The sequence below is a fragment of the Tursiops truncatus genome, chromosome 15 (assembly GCF_011762595.2).
Source record: "Tursiops truncatus isolate mTurTru1 chromosome 15, mTurTru1.mat.Y, whole genome shotgun sequence".
Classification (NCBI taxonomy): Eukaryota; Metazoa; Chordata; class Mammalia; order Artiodactyla; family Delphinidae; genus Tursiops; species Tursiops truncatus.
Genome location: NC_047048.1, coordinates 73,884,101 through 73,910,030, shown reverse-complemented (window position 1 = coordinate 73,910,030; position 25,930 = coordinate 73,884,101). Strand labels below are relative to the sequence as shown.

Here is a 25,930-nt window from a genome sequence, read left to right as displayed (position 1 = left end):
TGGGGCTGTTGTTTGTGCCCCCACCCCACTTCCTCCCTTCCTTCCTCCCTCCATCCCTCCCTCCCCCTTCCCTGGGAGCACCTTTCCCAGCTCTGTTGCCTCCAGAGAGAGGGCTCCATCCTTCCCCACCCCTTGCTTCCTTTCTGGTCTGTCCCTGGGCCCAAGGCAGGTGCTCAGCAAACCCACAGGGTCCTGATGTTACAGAACATCTGGTCCTTGGGCCATTCGGATCCGCTCTGCAGAAAAGAGGCTGTTCACGTTCAGGCAGAGAAGAAATGAAGTGACTAGAGAAGACCTATTTTTGGAGCTGGTGCTCCGCAGGGCGTTCTCAGAACAACACCTGCCTGGCCCATTGTGGCCTGCGGGCCCTGCTAACGTGTACCATCCTACGGAAGCGGGACTGATAATGGTCAGCGTAGACTGAGTGTGCACTGAGGCTGTACTTTCCCCCAGAGCTACTTTTCCTGCAGCGTCTGATTTACCCCTCGCCATGACCGTGAGCGGAACCAGATGGCCAGGTTCAAACCCACGTTCCTCCTCCTACTTCCTGGAGCCTTTGGACCATCCCTCTGAGCCTGCATCTCCTCCTCTGTTAAACGGATAATAACAGAACCTACCTCCCAGGCACAGAGTAAAGGCTCATCGTCACCATCCTCCCCCACATCACTGGTTTTCAGTCGATGAACCTGAGGCTGGGCATGGAGGGCATCTGGCCCGAGGTCACCCAGCCGCCCAGGGGCGGAGCTAGCCCTGGAACCCATGTGGGACTGTACTGGGAACCAGCCCACTGGAGTGTCATGTCTGTGATTTTTGAGGGAGCAGAGAGATGGAGAGATACTGGAACATCTGAGCATGTCAGAGCAGGATGATTAGAGAAACTTATCTCTGCAGGCGTGACGCGGCCTGAAAATCTTCCCTGATATCTTGAGACCCAGCTGGTCTCTGCCGTCTCAGTTCCTTTCTCATCACACTTACTATGGGACTGAAACCCTTTGATTAAGACCAGCCTGACCTTTAGAGTGTCCCAGCCTGTGCCGGTGGTGAGGTGCGAGATGAGAGTGAGAAACAGTGGGAGGGGGGCTTGCGGATTAAGCCCCCGACTGGCGTCTTTGTCCTCTACATGTTTCCTCCACGTCCCTGTGAAGGCAAGGGGTTCTTTATACCCATTTTACAGATGAGAAAAACTGGGGGCTAGGGAGAGGCAGTGTCTATGGCCACCTCTCTGGCCAACTGGTCTCTGTCTCTTTCTTTCTCCTTCTCTCTCGCATTTACTCTCCTCCAGCCACACTGCCTCCTGGCTGTTTCCCTTACAGACCCCATACACTCCCACCATGCCCCTTTGCGTTTGCTGTTCCTGTTACCAGGCATGCCCTTCCCCCAGATTTTTGCAGGACTCTCTCCCTTCCTTTATCCAGACTCTCTGTTCAGATGTCACCCCCTCAGAGGGGCTTCCTTGACCTCCCTATTTGAAAGAACACCTCCTTTCCCAGGACCTTCTAGCCCCTCATTCTGATGTGTCTTTGTAATATTTGTCACTGATTTTTCTTAATTTTGGCCCACCTCCTTTATTAGAATGTAATAGCCACCAGATGAGGAATTTTTCTGTTTTATTAACAAATTTGTCCACAGACTCCAGAACACTGCCTGTTGTGGAGGAGCTGCTCAGGGGACATTTATTAAATGAATGAATGAATGAATGAATGAGTGATGTTCTCCAGCTCCAGATCACACCTTTTGTCCAGAGTAGAGCTGGGACTTGGTTCAGGCCCAGGTGTCCTGGAGGCTGTTTGGTGCCCTGTGGGTTGATATCCCTCATTCCTGCCCTCTCCTCTACCCTAGGAACTCGCCAAGAGGACCCCCGGCAAGCACCCGGACCACCCCGCGGTCCAGAGCGCCCTGCAGGCCATGAAGACCGTCTGTTCCAACATCAACGAGACCAAGAGGCAGATGGAGAAGCTGGAGGCCCTGGAGCAGCTGCAGTCGCACATCGAAGGCTGGGAGGTGTGTCTGGGGCAGGAGGAACCTTCTGGGCTGGGGACGGGCCCGGAGGGTGCACAACTTGGGTTCAGACTGTGGTCTGGGCACCAGATTTGGCCTGTAGCATATTTTGTTTGGCCTCCATGGTGTTTGCAAAAAAAAAAAAAAAAAAAAAAAGTTTAATTATTTTTCAATTAGGTCCACATAAAAGTCTAGATTTAAAGTTTCTCTTAAAAAATTGGTAACACTGAGCCCCCATTTTCCATGGCAACAGCCTCTGGAGCCTCTAGATTTCCTCCATCCCCACCACTCCCCAGTCACTCTCCTTCACATGTTGCCTGTCTGCCTGGTGTCCCTTGAGCTTTTGATGCCAAGGTCAAGGGTAGCTTTTAAGGGTTCACTCCAGGATAGAATTCTGGCTTTGACACTCCCTTACTGGGTGACTGTAGGCAAATGTCTTAACTTCTCTGAACTTCGGTTTCCTTATCTATACCTGCATATAGTCGGTACTCAATAAGTGATAGGTATGGATATTACTATGATGATGATTATTAAGGGATGGGATTCTTGAGATCTTCTGTTGTGTCTTCCTTAAATTATTAGAGCTGTCCTAAAAGATCTGTAGAATGAAATGGGAAAATCTGAATCAATAAAAAAGTCAATATCCGAGTAAGTACAGCTGGAATGGGAGATGAAGACTGAGAGGAACGACTCTTGGACGCAGATAATTCTCTGAATCATCTGCCTTAGACCCTTTGGATGTGCTGGCACTGGCTGCATTTGGGATTTCCACTTCATCTCCCTGTGTTGGGGAGTCCTAAATGAGACTGTATAGCTGCGAGGTTGAGGGTATGGCTGCAAAGGGGAAGGACCTGTGCTCTGGAGGAGGTGGGAGTTGTGGATTAATGTTTGCCATGTACCCACTCTCCTCTGCCTGGCCTTCCCGCCCGGCTGGAGAACAAATAGTTGCATTTCTCAGACTCCTTTGTAGCTCAGGTTTGGGATATGATTGGCCAAGATCAGATCCAGCTGCTCGAGATTTGGAAAGCAGGAGTGGGGCGGAGGCCACCCTTGTGCTGTTGGTGCAGCAAAGCACAGCCGTGGTTGTGTTTGACTTTCTGTGATAGCATTTGCAGGGGCCCGGTTTCCAGCTTCTGAGTGTCAAGAGGAAGGGCATCCATTGTGTTGTTGGTGGTGTGTATCTAGCAGGATGGGGTGGCTTTGTAGCTGAGAGTTGAGGCAGCAGCTTCTGAGGGCCTGGAAGCAGCTTGGGCAGGATTTCCCTAGAATATCAGCTCGGGCAGGTGGTGGTCTGATTCTCCTTTTCCCCAGTTGGAGCAGGGGCAGTGGCTTCCCTGGAGGGCCAGTTCTACAGTGTTCTTGGTTTTTCTGGCAGCTGTGATTCTAGGCTCTTCTAACCCCTCCAAGGATTGGATAAGGCCCTCATTTCTTTCTGCTTAAAATGCATAGCTTGGTTTCTGTTCCTGCAGCTGAAAATTGTGTCAGGATGTGTCCTCTGAGGAATCACATTTCACCTTCATGATGTCAGAGCTCTGATTTGGTTTCTTGTGATCCTCTCAGCCTTCCCCTCTATGGTTCCATGATGGCAGCAGCTCCAGGCATCATGTGTTCCAAAGCAGGAGGAGACAGGGGCTCGGCCAGGGCAGTGAGGGGGAGCTCTCCTCCCTAGTGGAGGAAAACCTTTCCCAGAAGACCTTTCCAACTCTTTGGCCAGAAGTGCGTCACTTTCGGCAAATATGCTGACCTAAAGAGCACATAGAGTGGATACGTTTAAACATCTGCCTGTTTGGGCTTTGAGCTTCCTGGCAGCCAAGGTAAAAAGAGCAGGACACCGAAGTTACTCAACATTCATTGTCAAAAAAGGAACAAGCTGAGCAGTTCTTCTGGGTGACAGAGAGTTTCCTGACATCCAGCTAGAAGGGAAATTTCTCACGTGAGCCCCTGTGGAGAGAGTATTAAGCAAGCGATTTGGCAGCTAGAGCAGAAGTGATTTCCAGATGCCTCCTGGTAAGGGCCTAGGGAAATAGGAACTAAGGGTCTTTGGGGTCCTTGTTGACCCTGAAATATCTGCAGTTTGAGAGTGGCCCTTATTTTGACCTCTGTCGCTGGTAAAGTAGGAAATAAAGTGACGTAGAATAAGAATTGCTGACAATTTACTGAGCACCTATTACACATTTTCAACGCTAGAAGAGAGGGCAGTTGTTATCCCTATTTTACAGATGAGAAAACTGACGTGCAGGGTCTTGGCTTTGGTGCCCATCCTTTTTTTGTTTTAATTAATTTATTTAGTTTTGGCTGTATTGGGTCTTCGTTGCTGCACGTGGGCTTTCTCTAGTTGCAGCGAGCAGGGGCTACTCTTTGTTGCAGTGCACGGGCTTCTCATTTCAGTGGCTTCTGTTGTTGTGGAGCACAGATTCGAGGCACGCGGTCTTCAGTAGTTGTGGCGCATGGGCTCAGTAGTTGGAGCTTGCAGTCTCTAGAGCACAGGCTCAGTAGTTGTGGCGCACAGGCTTAGTTGCTCCGTGGCATGTGAGATCTTCCCGGACCAGGGCTCGAACCTTGTCCCCTGCATTGGTAGGCGGATTCTTAACCACTGTGCCACCAGGGAAGCCCCCAGCCTTTTAACTTACAGATTATCCTGCCTTATGCAAGTTTGTCCTACTCTCCTGGCCTCATTTTCCCCTATTTGTCTAATTTCAGAAATAACATCTCTGAAGTTATCTCCTGGCGTCGTTGTGAGGGTCAAGCGAAGGGTAGAACGTGAATGTTCTTCGGAAAATGTGAAATGGTTTTCTGTATAGTAGAAAGGTTTTTAAGTTTAATCCTCAAGATGACTTGGGAAAATAATACATTCTAGCTAGAAAAAATAATGTTTAACAGTGAAGCTGCTTGTAATAGCTTCATGCCCTCAGTAGTTAGAACCTCAGGGGACAGTGTGACTTACAGGTGTAGTTCACAGTGAACGATGGTGGTTGCAAATCCTGATTTCTGATTCTCTCCTTGATCCTTTCTAATCTTTTTTTTTTTTTTTTTTTTGCGGTACGCGGGCCTCTCGCTGATGTGGCCTCTCCCGTTGCAGAGCACAGGCTCCAGACACGCAGGCCCAGCGGCCATGGCTCACGGGCCCAGCCGCTCCGCGGCATGTGGGATCCTCCCAGGCCAGGGCATGAACCCGCGTCCCCTGCATCGGCAGGCGGACTCCCAACCACTGCGCCACCAGGGAAGCCTGCTTTCTAATCTTTTGTTTGACCTCTTGCCAATCTGATTAGAGGGCTGTCATCTCTCTTGGAATATGGCTGACAAGGGACTTATTTCTGGAGGAGGGGGAGTCTTTTCTTGGCCACTTTCTTGCTGTGCGCTTGGGCTTGCATCATTAGTTTGATCTCCAGTCTCTGGGTTGTTTTTTTTTTTTTGGCCCGATCCTCTGTAAGCCAATTGTCCTTTTTAGCTGTGGGACTGGTTTAGTTAAAACCGGATAAGTTAATCCATAAATCCATTTTACTGAGCACAAGTAAATGGGAGTATGTCGCAATACTGTGGATGTGAGTGTATGAGCCCACCCCCTCTGCTTGGTGGGGTACCTTTGCCTCAGTTTCCTCATCTGTACAGTCTGGCTAATGGCAGGATGCCCCACGGGTCACTTGAGTATTCAGGGAGTGGATACATGCAAAGCGCTCAGAGCGGTGCTTTCTTTATCGGATCAGAGTAAGCGCTCAATAAACGTCAGGAGGAGCCGTGGCAGCAAAGCAGGATTTCTTTCTTCATTTTTTTTTAGATGAGAAAACATCATGCAACTTTGCCTAGGGCTCATACCAGTGTGGGCTGACCCTCCTGCAGAGGGACACTCCGGACGTTGGGCCCCGCAGACTTTCGTGAGAAGCTCACGGTCGTAAAAAGAAGTGCATGTTCTTAATAAGAAAGAAATAGAACACACCACTCTTGCTGGCTCTGGAAGCCCTGCTTTAAGAGACCATCAACTGCACTCACCCACGAGGGACAGAAGGAAATAGGGGTGAGGAAACATAAGACCATTAAAAACAAGGACCATAAACAGAAGTTCTTGTATGTTCTTCCCACCCTCCCTGGGATGCCTTGTGCTCTCGCCCCTTCGAAGACCCCTGCTCTAGACCAACAGCTGCATAAAAAACCCTTCAGGTTACCTTCTAGGAGGCAGCACAGGGTAGTAGAGGTGAGTGGATAGGATGGTGGGACCACCTCTCTGGGTTCAGGTCCCAGCTCACTCACTGACCATCCCTATGACCTTGAACAAGTCACTTCACTGCCCCGTGCCTCAGCTTCCTCCTCTGTAAAATGAGAGTCGTAAGGGTTAACGGAGTTTTGTAAGATCCTTAGAGCTGGAGTTGGTGGGTGGTGAGCCCTGTGCCTGTGTTAGCTTTTGTCGTCTTCTCTGAGTGTCACCACTTCAGTTCTGCACCGTCTGAAAGAGGACTCCAGCCCCGACTGGGGGACACCTTGGTGCGCAGCCTCTTCCCTGTGCATCTGATCCTTAGCGCCACCCCTGACCTGGGTTCAAGGATTCCGGGGAAACCGAGTGTCAGCTGGGCTTCTTAGGCCTGGGATGGAAGGGACCTCCCTCCATAGTGTCCTTGGCATTTCAGATGCAGTTTGCTGGGTGGTCCTTGGCCAAGGCCAGGGAGGCAGCTTCCCAGGCTGGGTGTGCTTCTTCTCTGCCATCCTCTGACATTGGTCTAGGTCTGTGTGACCTCCAGGCTCTTGGGCCCTACAGCTGGGCCAGGTACTAGGTTCATATACAGTACATACGAACGAGTTCCATTCCAAGAGTGTGTTTGTAAGTCCAGTTTGTTCACGAGTCCAACAAAGTTAGCCTAGGTACCCAACTTTTTTTTTTTTTTAACTTATTTATTTTTGGCTGCGTTGGGTCTTAATTGCCGCGTGCGGGCTTTCTCTAGTTGCAGAGAATGGGGGCTACTCTTCCTTGCGGTGCGCGGGCTTCTCATTGCGGTGGCTTCTCTTGTTGCGGAGCACGGGCTCTAGAGCGCAGGCTCAGTAGTTGTGGCACGCAGGCTCAGCAGTTGTGGCTCACGGGCTCTGAGCACAGGCTCAGTAGTTGTGGCGCACGGGCTTAGTTGCTCTGCAGCATGTGGGATCTTCCCGGACCAGGGCTTGAACCCGTGTCCCCTGCATTGGCAGGCAAATTCCTAACCACTGCGCCACCAGGGAAGCCCGGTACCCAACTTTTACAGATAACGCCAGACACGAAAACTAAGTTATGTGATTGGACATGCAAACACATGTTCGCATCTTTGAAAGTTCGCAACTTGAAGGTTCGTATGTAGGAGACTTACTGTACAAGCAGCCAAAATCTCCCTTTGGAGCCTGGAAGGGCTGGTGGGTGGACATGAGTGAGGTGGAGGAGACAGGAAGCACATGGTCTCGAAGGAACTGTCGAGTTGCTCTGTGCTCTGAGCTGGCCCATGGGCCACTGATGGAGTCTTTTCTACCAGGGAATCGCACTCTCCCTGTTTGCAAGGATGCTGGGCTCCAAGGGGCTCTTCATCCCCTAGCCCCAGGGCAGCAGGGGTGCTACCTCGCTGGGTCACTGTGCTGTGGGCATCACACATCTGCCTGTGGCACGCAAGTGTCCAGGCTGTGATTTCTGTTAACGGGTGTGTGCTTCTGTCCTGGGCTGCACAGCTCTTGATTGCAAAGAAGCTGGTTCCCCAGGACCCCGAGTGGGCCCCAGAGAGGGTCTCTGGCACCATTGGGCAAATGGATTTGCTGCTTCTAGCCGGCCCGTGGGCACAGAGCAAACCGACTTTGACGGCAGTTGGGGAGACTGCAGTGGGCAGTTAGAAAACAGCCTGATTTCTGAGTTGCCAAAACCAGTTTCCCATACTGGGTATCAGAAATAATTGAGTCAGCAGATATTTCTGGGGTACGAACTCCTTGTCAGTTCTGGGCGTTGAGTGTCTGGGGAAGGAGATTCTATGAAGAATTCTCCTTCTTTCCTCCCCAAGTTCCTTTCCAGGCAGAGGTAGCATCACGTCTCTTTGTTGTGATCTGCAGGTTGGTGAAATGAACTTCCCCTAAAATACCACTTTTGCATAATATCCCCTGGGCCCAAATGTCAGAGGCACCCCCTTGCCCACCTGTGGATAGGGCCTCCAACCTTATCTTGATGTATTTAAAAGTACATCAAGTATTTAAAGTTGGCGGCTGTAAGAGAGACTTCAGTGGCTTAAATGAGATAAAAGTTTATTTCTCAGTAGTGATGCAGGCTTGGGGTGGGGCACCTCTGCTCCATTCGGACCCTGGTCCCTTCCAACGCCTTCCTCCGTCCTTTGCTGCGTTGTATTCCACTACCGTGGCCATCTTCCAGCCTATGGCAAGAGGAGGGAAGGGAGGAAAGGGAGGGAGGCAGTTTTCTCAAGGAAATGATGTAGAAGTGAGGCATACTGGCCATAATGTGGTCACGTGACCACGCCTGGCACAAGGGATGCTGGGAAGTGGAGTCTGTGGTTGGGCAGCCACGTGCCAGCTGAAACTCCATGCCTATGACAGAAGAGGAGCACGGATTTGGGGGCCCTCCGGGGGCTTCCTTAGCCGGCATTCTGTGCCCTCCAAGGTCTCTTTCCAGCTTCCTCTCTGTTAGCACTTTGGGATCTCTCTGCCCCTGCCTTGGTCCCCCCAGAGTTCCAGATGGACCTGTGTGGTCCCTGGCTCTGAGGACTCCTCCCAGCAGGGACCTTGCCTATCCCTATCCTCAGCCTCTTTATCTTCGCCATCCTCCCAGGCCCATCTTGCTCCTCCCCGGTGCCTTTCCTGACCACATCGCCCTGAACCCCATGGAGGTTCAGTGAACGTCATGCACACCTAACATCTTGGTCATTTAGCATAGATGACCAGGTAGAATTTGGGAACTGTTCCCGTCTATTCTCACGTCCTGAGCTAGAGAGGGTGCTCTCAGAATCCTCTGCCCCTGGTGGAACTCACATTGCATTGATCACCTGTTCTGCAAGCATTTATTGAGCACCTACTGTGTGCCAGAGAGTGTAGTAGGTGCTGGGAATACCGTGGCAAATGCTTGATAGATGCTTGATAACGCTTCCTGTCCTTATGGAAGTGGCATTCTTGTGGAGGAGATAAAGTAACAAGTCAAGACACGAATAAATAAAGGGGGGAGGAGAGAGGCAAAAACCCAACCAAACAAAACTCATAACAAAACCAGATGTCCACTAGGGCCGTGTGAGCTGAGTGAGTCCTTTCACCTCGCTGAGCCCCAAGTGCCTGTTCTGTGAAATGGTCATCTGTGTGTGCTCCTGCTAGCGTTGTCCTGGCACACTCACCAGACGGAAGCCACCGATCAGGCTGTGTTGGGTTTCTGTCTGCTCACAGATGCGCCTCCAGTGGTGCATTGAGATTTTGGGGGTGCGAGGGAGGCAGGGGCAGGTTCTGTGTGTGGGAAGGAAGGGGGGCATTCCCAGGGGAGCTCCTGCATTTGCCAGCTCATGCACCGCAACCCCCCATCGCTCTCCCAGGGCTCCAACCTCACGGACATCTGCACCCAGCTCCTCCTGCAAGGGACTTTGTTAAAAATCTCCGCCGGCAATATCCAGGAGAGAGCCTTCTTCCTCTTTGACAACCTCCTTGTCTATTGCAAGCGGAAATCCAGGTGAGTTGCTGGGGAGACTGGGACAGGGCTGCCCGGGTGGGCTGGGAGACTGGGACAGGGCTGCCCGGGTGGGCCGGGAGGCTGGGATTGGGTTGAACTCTTGACATAGGCTTGTCACTTCCCTCTCTAGGCCTCCCTTTTCTCTTCTGAGTTCAGGGATTTGTTCTAGATCAGCACTATTCAAGAACATAGGTTATTTAAAATTTTCTGGTAATCACGTTACAAAGAGCAAAAGAAATAGGTGGAATGAATTTAAATAACATTTCATTTACCCCAATATGTGCCCAAATATTATTATTTCAACTTAACTTAAAAATTTATTAAATAGGTATTTTGCATTCTTTTTAAAAATTTACACTAAAGCTTCAAAATCTAGTCTGTATGTTACACTTCTAGCACCTCTCAATTTGTACTAGGCACCTTTTAAGTGTTCAGTAGCCGCCTGTGGCTTGTGGCTGCCACAGTGGACAGTGTAGGTCGAGACGATCATGGAAGTTTGGAGAGTCTTTGTGCCACCAGAATCCTGTGATTCTAAGATCCAAAGGTAGATGGTTTGAGGGGAGGGAAGTCCTCTCCTGTTAAGTTTTTTGAGGGAAAGATAGTATCTTTGTCATCTTTGTGTCTTTCACTGGAGCTTCTTAAACTTTGTAGCGTGAACGGATGGGTGGATGAGTGGTAGACTGATGCGGATGTATGTGTGGTTGGATGTGTGGGCAAATGGGAGGAGGGATAGATGGGTAGTTGCAGGTTTGGGAGATGAATGGGAGTGATTGTCTATGTGTGTATGAATTGGTTCGTGGATGGATGAACGAGTAGATGAATGAGTGAGCAGTCAAGTGGTTGGAGATTTAGGAGATGGCTGGATGGAGGGATAGGTAGAAAGTTGGGGGAATCTGTGAATGTTTGGGTAGTTGGAGAAATGGAAATGAAGACATGATGAGCCGGCAGAGGTTATATTTATTTATTTATTTAAATATGTATTTATTTATTTTTATTTGGTTGTGCCAGGTCTTAGTTATGGCTCGTGGGCTCCTTAGTTGTGGGATCTAGTTCCCTGACCAGGGATTGAACCCAGGCCCCCCTGCATTGGGAGTGCAGAGTCTTAACCACTGCACTACCGTGGAAGTCCCTAGGACAGGTGTATTTAAATGAAAGGCGTGTTGGGGTCTTTATGTATGGTTTGTTGAGTGAATGGGTAGATGGATGGATGGTTGGATGGTCATAAACTTGGGAGGCTGAGTGGGTGGTGGAGGTTTGGAGATCAGTGGAGGGATGATCAGTTGGATGGGTGTGTTGAAGGATGATTGGTTGATAGTTGCCAGGGTGGTTGGACTCTGGTACGGGAGGTTGGTTGATAGGATGGTTGAGTTGATGGATAGGTGGATGAATGATTGGAGAGATGGAAAGTTAGGAGACGGAGGGGTAGGGGCACGAGTGGATGGTTGGATGCATGAGTGGGTGGGTAGATTGGTGGACCAAGAGAATTCTTGCCTTTCAGTTTTCTCGCTGAGGAGGTAGAGGACAACTGACCAGTGCAGCCCTTTTTGAATTAAGCTTCCTGTTATTTTGTCTTAGGGATGAAATGGTGACTTTCCAGAGGCTTCTTTACTCTTTTATCTAGCAAAAGTTAGGGCTGAGGGGAGGTCCAGATCCTGGGTCCTACTGTCAGCATCACCTCCAACTTCCCTTGTGGCTCTGGGCTTGTCACTTCCTGTCTGTCTGAGCCTCGTTTTCCTTGTCTGATTCTGCTGGCCTCCTAAGGTGGTGGTGAGGAACCTTTCCACAGGATGAATGAGGGCTTTCCGTGTGAGTGTGGGGAAGCTTCTCATGGTCTTCCTTCTCCAGCCTGACCTCTCTGAGCCTCAGTTTTCTCTTCTGTAAAATGAGGTTGATAAACCCCTTCTTACAGTAGTGTTTGCTTAAGAGCAACTGTTGAATCCCTGCTCAGCCATTTCTCTAGCTCTGTGACTTTGCCTCTCTTTGCTTCAGTTTCCTCATCTGTAAACTAGGATGAACTATCATGTATCTTGTACCGTGTACAAGGGCAAACATGTTAAGTGTGCCTGGCACATAGTAAGTGCCCAGAATAAGGAGTAGCTGCCATTAATGTTAACTTACCTCCACATGTGATGTGTTCCTATTCAGTGCGATCCCACGGGTGCAGCACCTGGCACATAGTAGGTGCTTTAGCCACAGGCCCCTCCCCTTCCTCCCTTTCCTCCCTGTTCTGGGACTTGGTCCTTCCGGTCAGAGATCTCCATCTCCCTCTTTCACCATCTCTGAGTGGCTGGGTCAGTGTGTCTCTTTCTCATTTGATATTTTATTCCCGTTAGTCTGTCTGCATCTGTCTCATGTCCTCCTATCCCCCCATCAATGCCCCCTTCTCCTTCCTCCTTGCTTCCTGCCTGTTCTCACTGGAGCCATCCTGAGAGTCCTTCTTCGACAATGCCAAGGCCACTGCCAGCGTCCACCCCTAGCCCTTCCCCCCCACCTGCCGTGGGCTGTCTGAAGCAGGCACTTGTCCCAGAACACTGGGGTTTAGAAAGCAGAATGTCCCTTCAGGCCTCTGTGACCTCCCAGCCTGGGCCACGTTTGCTCAGCCTTCAGTCACCCTGTCGTGGGCCCTTCCTCCACTGGAGCAGAAGCAGCTGATGCCGATTGTACTGGACACCCAGTGGGTCGTCTAGGGCGCACGCACTCTTGTAAGGCCGTTTCCTGTCTCAGGCCTGCAAATGAGCTGGGCTGGCTAGAAGGAGAGGGCACATCTGTCGCCTGGGAGAACCTGGCAGGCGGCCTCCGCCCCTGCTCTGGGTCAGGAGCCAGAGGGCTGGACTCCGAGAGGTCTCAGAGGGATTGGGCATTGGTGGATGGAACTCGCAGCGTGGCTCTGATGTAGTCACAGGAAACGCCTGACGCTGGTAGGTGTCTGTCTACGGTCGTGTCTTTGCCTGGGCCGTGCCAGGCACTGCCTCTCCGGGTTGTGGGTCAGGGGAGGTCTCTGACTCGGAGTGCTTCTGGTCTGGTTCAAAAGCAGAGGCTCCTTGGATGTCAGAAGTGGAAGGGAGAGTTTTTAAAAACGCACCTCCCCATTCTTCAGAAGGCAAAACTGAGACACAGAAGAGCTAAGTCTCATGTATCTCGACTGCTTGTTTAACATCTTAGAGGCGTCAGCAGCGTGTAGTGGTTAAAGACTCAGAGACGCTGCTGCTTGCAAGCTGTGTGACCTTGGGCAAGTTATGTCAGCTCTTTGTGCCTCTGTTTTCCTGTCTGTTTAATGGGGATGAAAGCAGTCTCCGTCTCATGAGCTGTTTTTTATAGATTAAGATAAAACATGTAACGTGGTTAGAATGATGCCTGGCACATGGTATGTAAGGTAGAAGCATCTAAATCTGTGTCTTCCCTTGGGTGTGTCACAGACAGCTTACCCTTAACTTGGGTCTAAAACAAGACTCTTCATTTTCATTGTAACTCCTGCTCCAAACCTTTTCCTCCTTGAGTCGTCGTCATTCCCAGTAAATGGCATCATTTACCTAGGATCTCAGGCCAGAATCTTAGTTGTCCTTGATTCTGACCTGCCTCACCCCCCATCACCAGCAAGTGCTTTGCATTCTCTCATCAAACGTTGGTCAGAACCTCAATGTAATTATGATAAAAATTCCAGGAGGGAGGTTGTGTGTATAGGTACGTAAATGATTTTAAAATTTACGTGGAAACAGAAAGAGACAAAAATAGCTAAAGACAGTTTTGAAGAAGAACAAAGCTGGAGGACTTTTATTACTGATACCACGGCTCACTATAAAGCTATAGTAATTAAGACAACGTAGTACTGGTGTAAAAACAGACAGATTAACGGAATGGAGTAGTGAGTCCAGAAGCAGACGTACATGTAAGCAGTCATTTGAATTTCAACAGAAGCACCAATGAGGTGCAATAAATGGTGCTTGGTCAGTTTGATATCCAGTGGGAAAAATGAGTCTTGAACCCTTACTTCACACAGTATACAGAAGTCATCCTCAGATGGATTATTGATTTAACTGTGAAAGATAAAACAATAAAGCTTCTAGAAGAAGGCATAGGAGGCTATCTTCATGATCTGGGGGTAAGCAAAGATTTCTTAGATTGGACAGAAAGTATAATTATAAAGGAAAAATAGATTTATCAGACTACCTTAAAATTAAGAACTTCCGTTCATCAAAAGACACCAAGATGAGAGTAAAAAGGCAAGCCACAGAGGAGGAGAAGATCTTTGCAATCCACTTTGCAAAGGACTCATATCCAAAATATATAGGCCAAATTTGGCCCTCTGCCTATTTTTATAAATAAAGTTTTATTGGCACACAGCCATGCCCATTCATTTTTGTGTTGTCTGTGGATGCTCTCATGCCTCAAGGGCTGAGTTAAGTAGTTGTAACAGAGACCATATGGCCCACACAATTGAAAATGTTTACTCTCTGGCCCTTTTTCAGACGAAATTTGCCGAGCTCTGCTATAAATCATTAAGAAAAAGACAGACAACCCAACAGAAGAATGGTCAAGGGACAGTCATTTCACAAGTGGAAGATACCAGATGGCCCATAAACATGAAAAAGTGCTCGGCCTCATTATTCATCAGGGAAATACAGATGAAATCTTTATTAGAGACACTCCTTTCTGCTGCCAGAATGGCCCAAATGAGAAATTAAATACCAGTTGTGGAGGATGTGGAGCAACTGGAATGTCCCTCTGCTGCTAGGGGTGGGAGAATTGATACGGCTTGGCAGTATCTACCAAAGCCGATCGTATGCATTCCTTATAACTGAGCAATTCAACTCCTAGGTAGATAACCCGGAGAAATGCACACGTATGTTCTTCATAAGACATGTGCCAGAACATTCCCAGCAGCACCAAACTGGAAGCACCCAAATGTCCATCACCATCACCCTGTGCGATTCCACGTATGTGAAGTTCTAAAACAGGCAGAGTGAATCTATGAGTTTAGACGTCAGGGTAGTGGTTACCCTTGCAGGGGGTAGTGACCAGAAGGGGGCGTGATGGAGGGCTTTCGGGGTACCTTCTGCCCTCCTGTATTGGAAGGTATATTCTCAGAGACTTTGTTTTGTTCCCTGCTGCAGCCCTAGCACCTAGAATAGTGCTTGGTGCCCAGCAGGTATTTTCTTGAGTGCCTGTTGAATGCATGGGTGAGTGACTCCCCTGGTCCCAACTTGGTATCCTTCCCATACGAAGCACTGGTCAGATTGTTTGTTGAGTGACTAAATGGGTGAGCAAGAGAATTCACCTGAATGAATGAATGAATGGTGGGTAGGTAGATGTAAGTGGATGGATGGATGGACTTCCTACTCCAAGTTCCTTTCCATTCTGGTTTTATTTCAGGAAGTTCCTGTTTGTTAGACACCCTGAGAGTCTCTACCCATTTTCTAGCCTAGAAGAGTGGGTTTCTGTTGCTTCTTGTTGGTTTCACATCCACATCTCCTGTTGGCTCAGAAGTAGCTCTGGGAGGTCAGCAAGGCTATTAACCCATTTTCCAGATGAGGAAGCTGTGGCTGAGAGTGGAAAAGTGACTTGCTCAAGTCACCCAACCACAGCCAAAATGCCATACTTCTGACCTGGTTCCCGCACTTCTCCTGTCCCCGGGCGCCCTTCTGTGTTACTGCCTTGCTTCCCTTTGCTCTGTTGAAGATGGTTGAGCCCCAAGGAGAGGAGGCATAGGGGACATTGACTTCCCACTGTCTTTCAGGGTCACTGGGAGCAAGAAATCCACTAAGAGGACCAAATCCATCAACGGCTCCCTGTATATCTTCCGGGGTCGAATCAACACTGAAGTCATGGAGGTGGAGAACGTGGAGGATGGGACAGGTAGGTCCCCACCCATGCCCTGCCCGAGCCCAGCCCCCCTGCTCTACAGCACAGTCTCTGCTGCGGTTCACCAGTGTTTTCCTTTGATCGGGAAAGATAACCTGTCCACAGAAAAGTGCCTAAAACATATGCACATAAAGCCAACCCCTGGGTGGTCACCATTCAGGTTAAGAAATAAACTGCTACCTGCACCCCAGAAGCCCCTCACACGCCCCTCCCTGGCCACAGTGCCTCCTTCCCCCAGAAGTAACCACTCTCTGAATTTTGTGATGATTATTTTCTTGCTTTTTAAACATATTTTTACCTCCAAAATATGCATTGCTAAACATTTTAATTAAAATTTCTGTTTTCGAACCTTATTTAAATGGTTATATGATTACAAATAAATATAAAATTATATATATGTATTTCTTATTATTATTGCTTCTCACTGTGTTTCTCTGGGTAGCACTGGCCCAGAATGTGGATTCTTTTTTTTTTTTTTAAATTGAGGGTTAGTTGATTTACAACATTCTATTCGTTTCAGGTGTACAACATAGTGATGCAATATTTGTATAGATTGTACTCCATTTAGTTACTACAAAACAGTGGCTGTGTTCCCCTGTGCTGTACAATATATCCGTGTTGCTTATCTATTTTATATGTAGTAGTCTGTATCTCTTAATCCCATACCCCTATCTTGTCCCTTCCCCCTTCCCTCTCCCCCCTGGTAACCACTAGTTTGTTCTCTATATGGTATAAAGGGTCATAAAGTGTACTGTATATTCTCTCGCATCTTGCTTCTTTCACTCAGCCCCGTGGTGGTGAGAGTCATCCGTGTTTCTGCATGTCGCTCTCTGTAGCCTGTCGGTTTCCGTTGCTGTGTAGTTTTCTCTTGCACAGATAGTCCCCAGTTTACCCATTCCTTTTGTGAGGGCCATTTGGGTCGTTTCTGTCGTTTACCATTATAGACAGTGATCCTGTGAGTATTCTTGTGTGTACACCTCTTGGTGTTTTTGTCCTTGAGCTTGTCCAGGACAGGGGTTCTGAATTGGTTTTGAGCCACAGACCCCTTTGGCAGTCTCACGAAACCTGTGGACCCCTCCTCAGATTCAGGGTATAGCTGGCTGCAACATTCCTGGATAACGTCAGCCTGTTTTCAGAGAGGTTTGCCAATTCCCATCCCAGCCAACACTCTGTAAGGGCCCGTGACTTGGCATCATCAGGCTTACACTAGGGTTTTATGTAGCCCAAGTGCCAGAAAGAGATGGGCAAGGAGGCATAAGGTGTCTCCCTTTGCAATCGAGGGGGTGGGAGGCTCTTTGCTTGAGGTCTTTGTTGCCCACCAGAGAATAGATAGGAGAGGGAGCATCTGGAGGATAGTAAGTTCAACTCCCAGATCCTGATGCCATTGATGCCTCTGCCGCCCTGTCCTTCTGGAGGAGGAAGGGCTGGTCCTGTGACCTCACTCGTAAGCATATAATGATGAATGTTGGGTTGTATGGCTGAGCTCTTGCTGACCCCACTTTGCCTCCTTCCCTTGCCAGCGGATTATCACAGCAATGGCTACACCGTCACCAACGGCTGGAAGATCCACAACACGGCCAAGAACAAGTGGTTTGTCTGCATGGCCAAGACAGCGGAGGAGAAGCAGAAGTGGCTGGATGCCATCATCCGTGAGCGGGAGCAACGCGAGAGTGAGTGTCTGGGGGCTTCCCCAGATCCCTGGGGCGTATATGGCTTCCTGCAGCCTCGTCCCTTCTGTAGAGTGAGCTGTGTCTAGGGGAGGGGTGTAGGATCCTTTCCAGAAAGGTCAGAGCTACAGAAAGCAGGTCTCTGAAGGGGCAGAGAGCTCTGGGACTGTTAGAACTTGGTGGGATCTCAGCTCATCTGGTTTAGCCCGCCAGACAGATGGGGAAACTGAGGCCCCATGGAAGGGAATTGCCCAAGGTCATGCCAATGTAGTTGATCATCCTGATTCTTTGCTTCCTTCACCCTTGAGGGTTAGTAGTCAAGATGCTCCCTACGTGCCTCTGTCCCCTCCACGGTTCTGCTCCCTTCACCTGGGGTTGTTTTTGTTTGACATTCACCAAGTCTTTGGGAGGAGGGTCCCGGGGGCTGCCCCTAACTGTCGTCATGAATGCTTGGGCCAGGCACTTCTGAGGCCCCTGCGTTAGGAAGTGCAGAGCTGGGTGATAGTTGGGTGCAGTTTGGGGGTGGGAAACTCTGAACTGCTGTACAGAGACCACCGTGCTCGGAAGGGGAGGCCATGGTGTGTTTGGGGGTGAGTTGCTTCCGCTTTCCAGACCTCAGCGATGTGGCCTGGTAAATGGGGATAAAGCTCCTGCCGCAGAGGGTTGTAATGCTGCTAAATGAGGTTTGGATTTGATGATAAATACTTGCAGATTTGACTCATGGTCCTAAAAATGATACCTACCGCCCAGCTTTACAGAGGAGAAAACAGAGGCCCGGTTTCCTCCATATCTATATTCTGTTCTCTTGAAATCCCTACTTGGATGTGTCGTGGACATCTCACACTTACCATGTCTAGTCAGAATTCTTAATTTCCACCCTGTCTTCTGCCCCAAACCCGCTCATTCCCTGGACTTCCCCGTCTCAGTAAGTGGCGCCTTCAGTCATCCAGGAGCTCAGATTGCAACCGTTGGTGTCACCCTGATGTCTGCCGACTCCCCAAACTCAGTAGATCAAGTCCCTTTAATTCTGCCTTCCACTCACATGCCAGGGCCATCTACTTCTGTCCTCTCCCTGCTTCCACCCAAGTACAAGTCACCATCATCTCTCAGGAATGAGTATGGGCCCAGCATGGCCAGGTCCACTGAATTTTTTTTTTTTTTTTTGAGAAGTTAGACATCAGGATTTTTAGGTGACATGTCTTGATTTTAAATGTTGCATCAAAATTTATTAAAATGCCATTAGGCCAGGTAAACAACTGAACTTAGCCCCTGCTGGGGCAGGTTTATGACTTCTGACATGGATCAGGGCTGGGTGTGTGGTCAGGACTGGGGGTGGGGGTCAGGGGTGTGGCCTGGCCTGGGTGGGGCTGATCAGTATCTTTGTGGTCAGAATGGATGGCTGTGGTCAGTGCTGGACATATGTGCTCATGAGTGGAGTGTGGCCTGAGTAGGCCTTGGTTGTTAGAATCGGGGTATCACCCAAACCCTGAGCTCAGGGCTGAGTTTCCAGGCGTGGTACATGCTGTGGTCAAGAGCACAGATCTGGAGCCAAGCTTGAGGGTCTAAATCCTGGTTCCACTACTTCTAGACGGGCAACCTTGGACAGGAACTTAATTTCTAAGGACCTCAGTTTCTTCAGCTGTAAAATGGGGATAATGGAACTTGCCTTGTAGGTTTCCTGTGAGGATCAAGTGGCATAGAGTAGGCACTATAAAAGCATTTGCTATTATTATTTGTCACTACTCTTATTGTCAGGATTGGATGGGGTCCAGGTAGAAAATATGGGGCAGTGATTGGGATCATAGTCTGTGTGTATTGTCTAGAGAAACGGGGAAATTTCCATCCCTGGCCTGGAAGGAAGGTCTCAGTAGGTTTTCTGATAACCTCAGAATTTGGAAACCCATTCTCAGGTTGAAGGGTCGACTGCTTATTACCCTGGGACTTAGCCTCTCTGGACCTCAGCTTTGCAATCTGTGAAATGGGGGACTTACCCACCCTCCTCTACAAGGTCTTGTGTGGGGTCACTGGCAGGTGCCTAGAACAGTGTCCGACATGCAGAGAGTGCTCTATGGGTGACCACTGGCTGTGGCGGTAGTTGGGGGCAGCTGGGGGAAAGGCTTTCAGGAACCACATGCCCGCCTGCTCTGCTCCCCAGCGCTGGTGCTGACCGTGTCCCCTCCGCAGGCCTGAAGCTGGGCATGGAACGGGATGCGTACGTCATGATCGCGGAGAAGGGGGAGAAGCTTTACCACATGATGATGAACAAGAAGGTGAACCTGATCAAGGACCGTCGGAGAAAGCTGAGCACCGTCCCCAAGTGCTTCCTTGGCAAGTGAGTGACCCCATCCTGGCCTCTGCTGTGTCCCTGGGTCTTGGCTGGAGGCTGGAGGTGGGCAGACCCTCTGCACCCACGTGGCTTTTCCCAGCCCTGCCCCTTCCGCCATGGGCAGAGCCACTAAGGCACCTCGAATCCTTGTGGAACAGTCCTTGGAGATCAAGGACAGTGGGGTGCCCATATCAGGGCTTTCAAATGTTTTGACCACAACTCACTGCAAAATGTAAGTTTTATATTGTGACCTGGTACACACCTTCACGTAATATATGACTGAAGCCAAAGTTTCACAAAATTTACTGTGCTTGTTACACTCTGAAAATACCTGTCTATTCTGTTCTATTCTATTCTATTCTACTCATTTCTTCATTCATTTCAAAAATAGTGCTGAGTGAAACGCATGAAATTGATTTCACAAACTGTGAGCGGGTTTTCCACCACGGATTGAAAAACGCTGCTCTAGCATTCAAGCAAAGAGAAGCCCCTCTAGATATGTCAAGCAGAAAGGTATTTAATGCAGGGAGTTGATTTCAAAGGTTTTGGAAGAGCAAATGTAGACCTTTGAATTAGCCTTTTTGGACTGTCATAACAAAGTATCACCGTCATGGCAGCTTAAACAATAGAAATTTATTTTCTCATAGTTCTAGAGGCTGGAAGTCTGAGATCAAGATGTTGGCTGGGTTGGTGTCTGGTGAGGCCTCCCTTCCTGAGATACACAAGGGGAAGGGGAGGTCCATATGGTTTCAGTACTTAGGGCTTCCAATTTCTCTGTCTGGGAATTACGTTATTTCCTAATAATAAAATATTATTACTCCCCACCCTTATTTTATAACCAAGGATCAAAGGATCAGAGCACAGGTGAGATGGGATTGGATCCTAAACCCACGTTTAAATCTCATTCACCTGGGGGAGGGGGCTGGGGATTGGGAGAAGCAGGAGAAATGCATTCCTTGTGAAACCATCAGGCTGTTTCCAGGCCCTACTGTGTGTTAGACCTAGTGGTCGGTGCTCTGGAGAGGGTAGAAGAATGCCCAGGGCTCCTGACCGCACGAAGCTTGTGGGGAGAGAAGCTTGCCTGTGAGGCTGGGATTTTGTTGAGAATTTATTAACTTACACCCCACCCGCTTCCCAAAAGATTTTGAAGAGTCCTGGGGTAAAAGCGGCTGTAATTATTGTATTGCCGTAGACCAGGTGAGAGGTGCCGTGGACTAGGGTAGTCACCGTGGAGATGGGGGCAGGTAGTTGCATTCTGGATCATGTGGAAGGTGACAGCATTGGCTCATGGGGTGGAGAAAAAGGGAATTAAGGATCCTGAGCACCTGGAAGGGCTGGAGTGCTGATTGCTGCGAAAGGGGAGACAGAGGCAGGTTTCAGAGGGTGGGAGTAGAGCCCAGAGGCTCCACTTGGATGCCTACACTGAGACAGGCTCCCGGACAGAGATGTCAACTTGTTAGTTGGATATGAAATCTTGACCTGGGGAGAAAAGTTCTGGCTTGGAGACCTAAGTGCAGGGGATGTGGGCATTTAGATGGTTTTCAAAGCCATGAGACTGAATGAAATCCTGCAGGGGGATGGATAGAGAGAGGGATGAGGCAGAGACTGGGCTCTGGGGCGGAGGAGGAAGCAGCAAAGGAGACTGAGAGGGAGCGGGCAGAGGGGTGGGAGGCACGCTGGCGAGTGCAGTGATCTGGAAGCCAGCTGAGGGAAGATGCAGAGCCCATTTGCACGTGTTAAGGTCGAGATGCCCAGGAGACGTTCGCATATTGAACAGATGTTGGATGGGCAGCTGGAGACCAGTGTGAAGCCGGGGGCAGGGGGCCAGGGGGAGCTGATTGGTCATGGCTTGGGGCAGCAGGCAGGGGATTTTGGGGGTGTTTGGGCCCCTGGAGTTGGCCTGGATGCCTTGGAGTCAGGCTGCCCCTTTGCCCTCAGGATTAGTTGACCCCAGCTCCATATTCCCTGGGAGGGTCTGTGGAGGGGAGGCTGTGGGCCCCAGACCTGTGGGAAGCAGGGAGGGGGCAGCCGGGCTGGTCTCCATCAGCTAATTCCTAATCCCTGGGCAGAAAGGAGGTTTCTCTCGAGGAGGGGTTTGCTTCCGGCCCCCCCAGGGTCAGAGGACCCCCCCCCCCCCCGCCTCTTTCCAAACCCTTTGGAGAGCTTAGTCCAGCTGGATGGGCTAACCTGTCTGTGATTAGGGCTTCAGCAGGGTGTTCTGTCTCCTCAGGAAGGATTAGGGGAGATTTCTTTTACTGCCCATTTGAAACAGGGCCAGGATTGAAGCTTGTTTGGCAATCATTGGGCCCTCAAGGACCAGACTTCCTGCAGGAGATCGTGCTGATAAAAACTCTCCTTGTGTGGCTTTGCTCTGCATACAGCCCTGGGCTCGTGGTCCTCCTTCCTGGTCAGGGCCCAGCTCCTCCTCCAGGAGCACCCGGGCCCCCTCCAGTGGAAGGAACCAGCAGCCACAGAGACACAATCGCGGAGCCTTTCTCTGCCCCAGGTGCTGCCATGTGGCCATGCCTTTTAATCTTTGTGTGACACTGTGAGGCAGTTTACTGCCATTGTTCGCATTTTAAGGGTGAGGACACTGAGGCACAGAGAGAGAAAAGGTCCTACACAAGGTCACATGGGCACAAATTGGGGGCTGGGATTTGAACCCAGTACTTTCTCTCACCACACTCTGCTGCGTTTATCCATTTTTATCTCTATTCACCACATTTGGTTTTTCCTTGATCGTTACCTGTCTCTACTAGATGGGGGACTCCAGGAATACAAAAAGTGTCTGATTTATCTTTATAACCTTCAAGGGTTAGGCTTTGAATCAGACTTGGACTCAAGTCCTGCTTCCCCTGCCTTCTAGCTGTGTGACTTTGGGTAAGTTTCTTAACCTCTCTGAGCCTCAGTAAATGACCAATTAATGAGAGAGAATGAAATGTTTGCCTTGCCGGATTTTCGGAGGATACAGAGAGAAAACACATGTGACATGCTCAGCACATTGTGGGCAAGAGTGATGGAAATGTGATGGAGCTTAAGGAGTGGCCTGTTTCTGCCCTCATCAGAGACAAAGCTCATGGATGCCACGTGAAGAAAAACCAAGGAACGAAATCTGTGTATTTTTGTGGAGGCTTCATGGGAGGAACATGGCGTTTGCCCTCTAGGATCCTCGGATTCTAGGGAGACAAAACTGATTCCTTCATCTATCCCAGTCATTGTTTATTGAGCCCTTACTGTGTGCAAGCAGTGAACAGGACAGAGGAAACCCCTGCCCTCGTGGAGACAACAGGCCAGTAGGGGAATCAGAAACTAGATAAGTACAAATAAGGAAGGGAATTTCAGTGACTTGATGAGTGCTTTAAGGAAATAAGTAGGTTGATGTGAGGAGGTGAGGAAAGGGGGTGTGGTTTCAGCCAGGGTGGTCAGGAAGGGCCTCTTGGGGGAGGTGACATTTTAACCACGATCTAGATGACAAGCAAGAGCCAACCATGAGAAGATCTGGGGGAACAGCATTCCTGGCAGAGGGAATAGCAGGTGCGAAAGCCCCAAGGCTGCAATGAGCCTTGAGTAAATTGAGGAACAGCGAGGAGGCCAGCGTGGCTGGAGGGAGTGAGTGGCTGGGGGGTGTCGAGATGAGGCCACAGGGGGTAGCAGGGGCCAAATCAGGCAGGTAAGGGCTGAGGGGTTCAGATTCTATCCCAGGTGCTCTGGGAATCCATTGAAAGAGTTTGCGTGGGAGAGTGAAGTGAGCGAGGATGAACTCATTATACAGGCCTGGGATGAGGGCACTGTCAGAGCTTTAAGAACTCAGGGCACAAGGTGTGATGGTCTGTCTGGCAGGGCAGTCAGGGAAGGCTTCCTGGAAGAAGAAGGCCTTTGGTTATACTCTAGACAGAGTTAGATGTCATTCATTAATTGAAGTCTGCCAGAATGGGAGCACCTAGGTGCAAGAGGCCACACTGTCTCACTCACCTGTGGGCACAGGTACACGGTATTAGCGCATAATAGCTGATCAATAATGATTCGTCAGGCATTGCTGCAGACACCACCCGGAAGCATCTCAGGCAGTGGAGTCACAGGGATGAACATAAAACCCCCAGTTCCTACCCTTGTGGAGCTCAAGGCCATGGAGGAGACGGGCAAGAGAAATGGGATTCTTGTATTGGGGATGAGTAGACATTGGATCTCAGCTTGGGGGCTCCCCCGGGAAGACTGCCAGGGTGTACCTGTGTGTCCCCTGTGCCTAGCCTTGGACTTGACACTTAAAATTCATGTTTACTGGGTGCACGATACTGGGGGGCAGGAAGGAAGAGGGATGCTGCCGTTAGCTGACACATGCTAACTCTCAACTAGTCCCCCATTCCCTGAATCTCAGACTCCCCGCCAAAGCAGGCTGACCTGCTCCCTGTGTCCGCAGCGTACGTCACCCTGCTCCCGGTTAGGTCTTTCTGGAAGACTGGATCTCGCTTCTCTTTGCCCCCACCCCCACCAACTGGCAGATTGCTGGTTCCCTAACCTTCTTACTCAGGGCCTTGGTGTATGCTGACCCTCCTGCCTGTAACACATTTCCTTGCACCCAGCGGTAGCACATGGCGCCCCACTGACACAGTGTGGTTCGCAGATGTGTTTTCCCTGGGCCACACGGTGCTTTCAGAACATTTTGGATTCAATATCAACATTTAACAGTTGGGAGATTTCACAGGAAATGCTGGGTTTCCAGCTTCTCTTGAAAAGTCGTAAGATGCTTTAGTCTTCCCATGCGGCCACAGTTGGCCGCAGTGAGTGGCTGCCGTCTTCAGAAACGCTGGCTGGTTCAGCAGAGTTTCCACCTGGTCCCTTTTACTCATTTATGAGAGTTTAAGGTCCCTGCATCAGAGGTGAATTTTGTCTGGTTTTGTAGGCTGGATCCCAGCTTAGGACTCAACATGATTTGAAAGTTACCGACTAAATCCAGAAGACCCCTGAATGAACCCCTTGCCAGATGGACCCGGCTGAGGCCCAGAGAGGGACAGCAGTTTGCCCAAATTTGCCCAGTAAGTTGATCCTCAAAAAGGCTCAAGACTCAGCTCAGGGCAGAAACCTGGGTCACAGTTGCTGTCCTCTGGGCTGCATTTTTCTGCCCTTGCAGCTGCTGTGGGCAACTTCCTGTCCCCCTTTTGGGACCTGCTGTGGTCCCTGTTGGGACCCCCCACAGGGCTGCCGGTCCGTGCCAGAGGTGGCCCCCGATGGGACAGCTGGTGGGCAGCCAGAGGCCGAGTCTCCAGCTTCCGAGAGTGGGCACTCAATATCTGTTCACCTCCCCCAGCTGCCGGCAGCTTTCTTTCTGCCTCTGATTTTTGGGACTTCAAGAAGAGACCTGGGGGAGGCCAGGACCATCTCTCCCCCACTCGGGGCTCCCGCTCCACAGAATAGATCCATTTCTTCTACGCCCCCCACCCCCGGCTCTCACTGGGGTTCCCTGAATGCCTCAGCACACACTGCTACCTACACACAGGGCAGGTCTTTGCTAGCCAAACACTGCAAAGCTAAAAATAGCCCTGCCCCTCTCTGGCCCTGTAATTGGAGGCAGGACAGCTGGTTTTGATAAGCTCCCCACTCTGGCCAGCTGCCACCCGCTTTCATTGAGAACAGAATGACCACATCCCCAGCTCTCCCCTGGCCTGCTGACTTCCAGTGGGTGGAGCGCTGCATGGAGCCCAAACTCTCCTCCGAGAACCAGGACCTGGGCTCTCACTGAGCCTCTGCCCCTCTGGGTAGTCACGTTGGATTTGCCTCATTTCCTCTGGGCTTTTGAGCACTTCTTTCTTACTGAGACCTTCCTGCTTACCCCAGAACATTCCTTCTTGTTTGATGGTTCATTCCTTTATTTGTTCAAAAGATTATTGAGCCTTGCTGTGCTTTGGACCATCTTCCAGGTGCGGCGGGTGTAGAGTTGTGAATCAGACAGAGCTCCCCATCAGCATGGAGGTGGCATTCTGGTTCAGGGAGATGGTTGATAAACACATAAATAAATCTGTAAATAGTATAATACAAATCCAGTGATAAGTGCTAAAAAGGAAGTAAAACGGAAAGATGGGGATGGTTTGTGTGGGTGTGGGGTGTCTTGATGAGGTGGTCAGGGAAGACTTCTCCGAGGAGGTGATATTTGAGCTGAGACCTAAAGATGAAAGAGAAAGGCTGTGTGAAGAGCTGGGGAAGGGTGTTTCTAGGCAGTGGGAACAGCAAGTGCAAAGGCCCTGAGGCAGGCAGGAGTCTGGCAGTTTTTTTTTAAGCAGGGGAAGATGGTGGGTGAGACTAAAGCAGAATAAGTGAAAGGTATAGGAGATGAGGAAGGGGCAGTTCATCGTGTCAGGGCCTTGCCATCATGTGGGCAGAGTTTGGATGTTTTTCTGAGAGTAACCAGGAAGCCCACCGGAGGGTTTTAAG

The 25,930-nt window shown here is 50.0% G+C and overlaps 1 protein-coding gene across 4 annotated transcripts in view; it reads left to right on the top strand.

Annotated features, from left to right (window-relative positions):
* The window catches only part of PREX1 (phosphatidylinositol-3,4,5-trisphosphate dependent Rac exchange factor 1), a 198,068-nt gene that overhangs the window by 119,361 nt on the left and 52,777 nt on the right, over positions 1-25,930 (top strand). For 3 of the 4 annotated variants that reach the window (XM_033839559.2, XM_033839558.2, XM_073793081.1), the window contains 5 exons: positions 1,840-2,001; positions 9,519-9,652; positions 15,387-15,505; positions 17,032-17,181; positions 19,363-19,510. In XM_033839559.2, the coding sequence (XP_033695450.1) occupies positions 1,840-2,001; positions 9,519-9,652; positions 15,387-15,505; positions 17,032-17,181; positions 19,363-19,510 (713 nt within the window). Of the gene's footprint in view, positions 1-1,839; positions 2,002-9,518; positions 9,653-14,539; positions 14,587-15,386; positions 15,506-17,031; positions 17,182-19,362; positions 19,511-25,930 lie in introns of those variants that run through there. The other variant, XM_033839560.2, reaches the window with a different exon arrangement.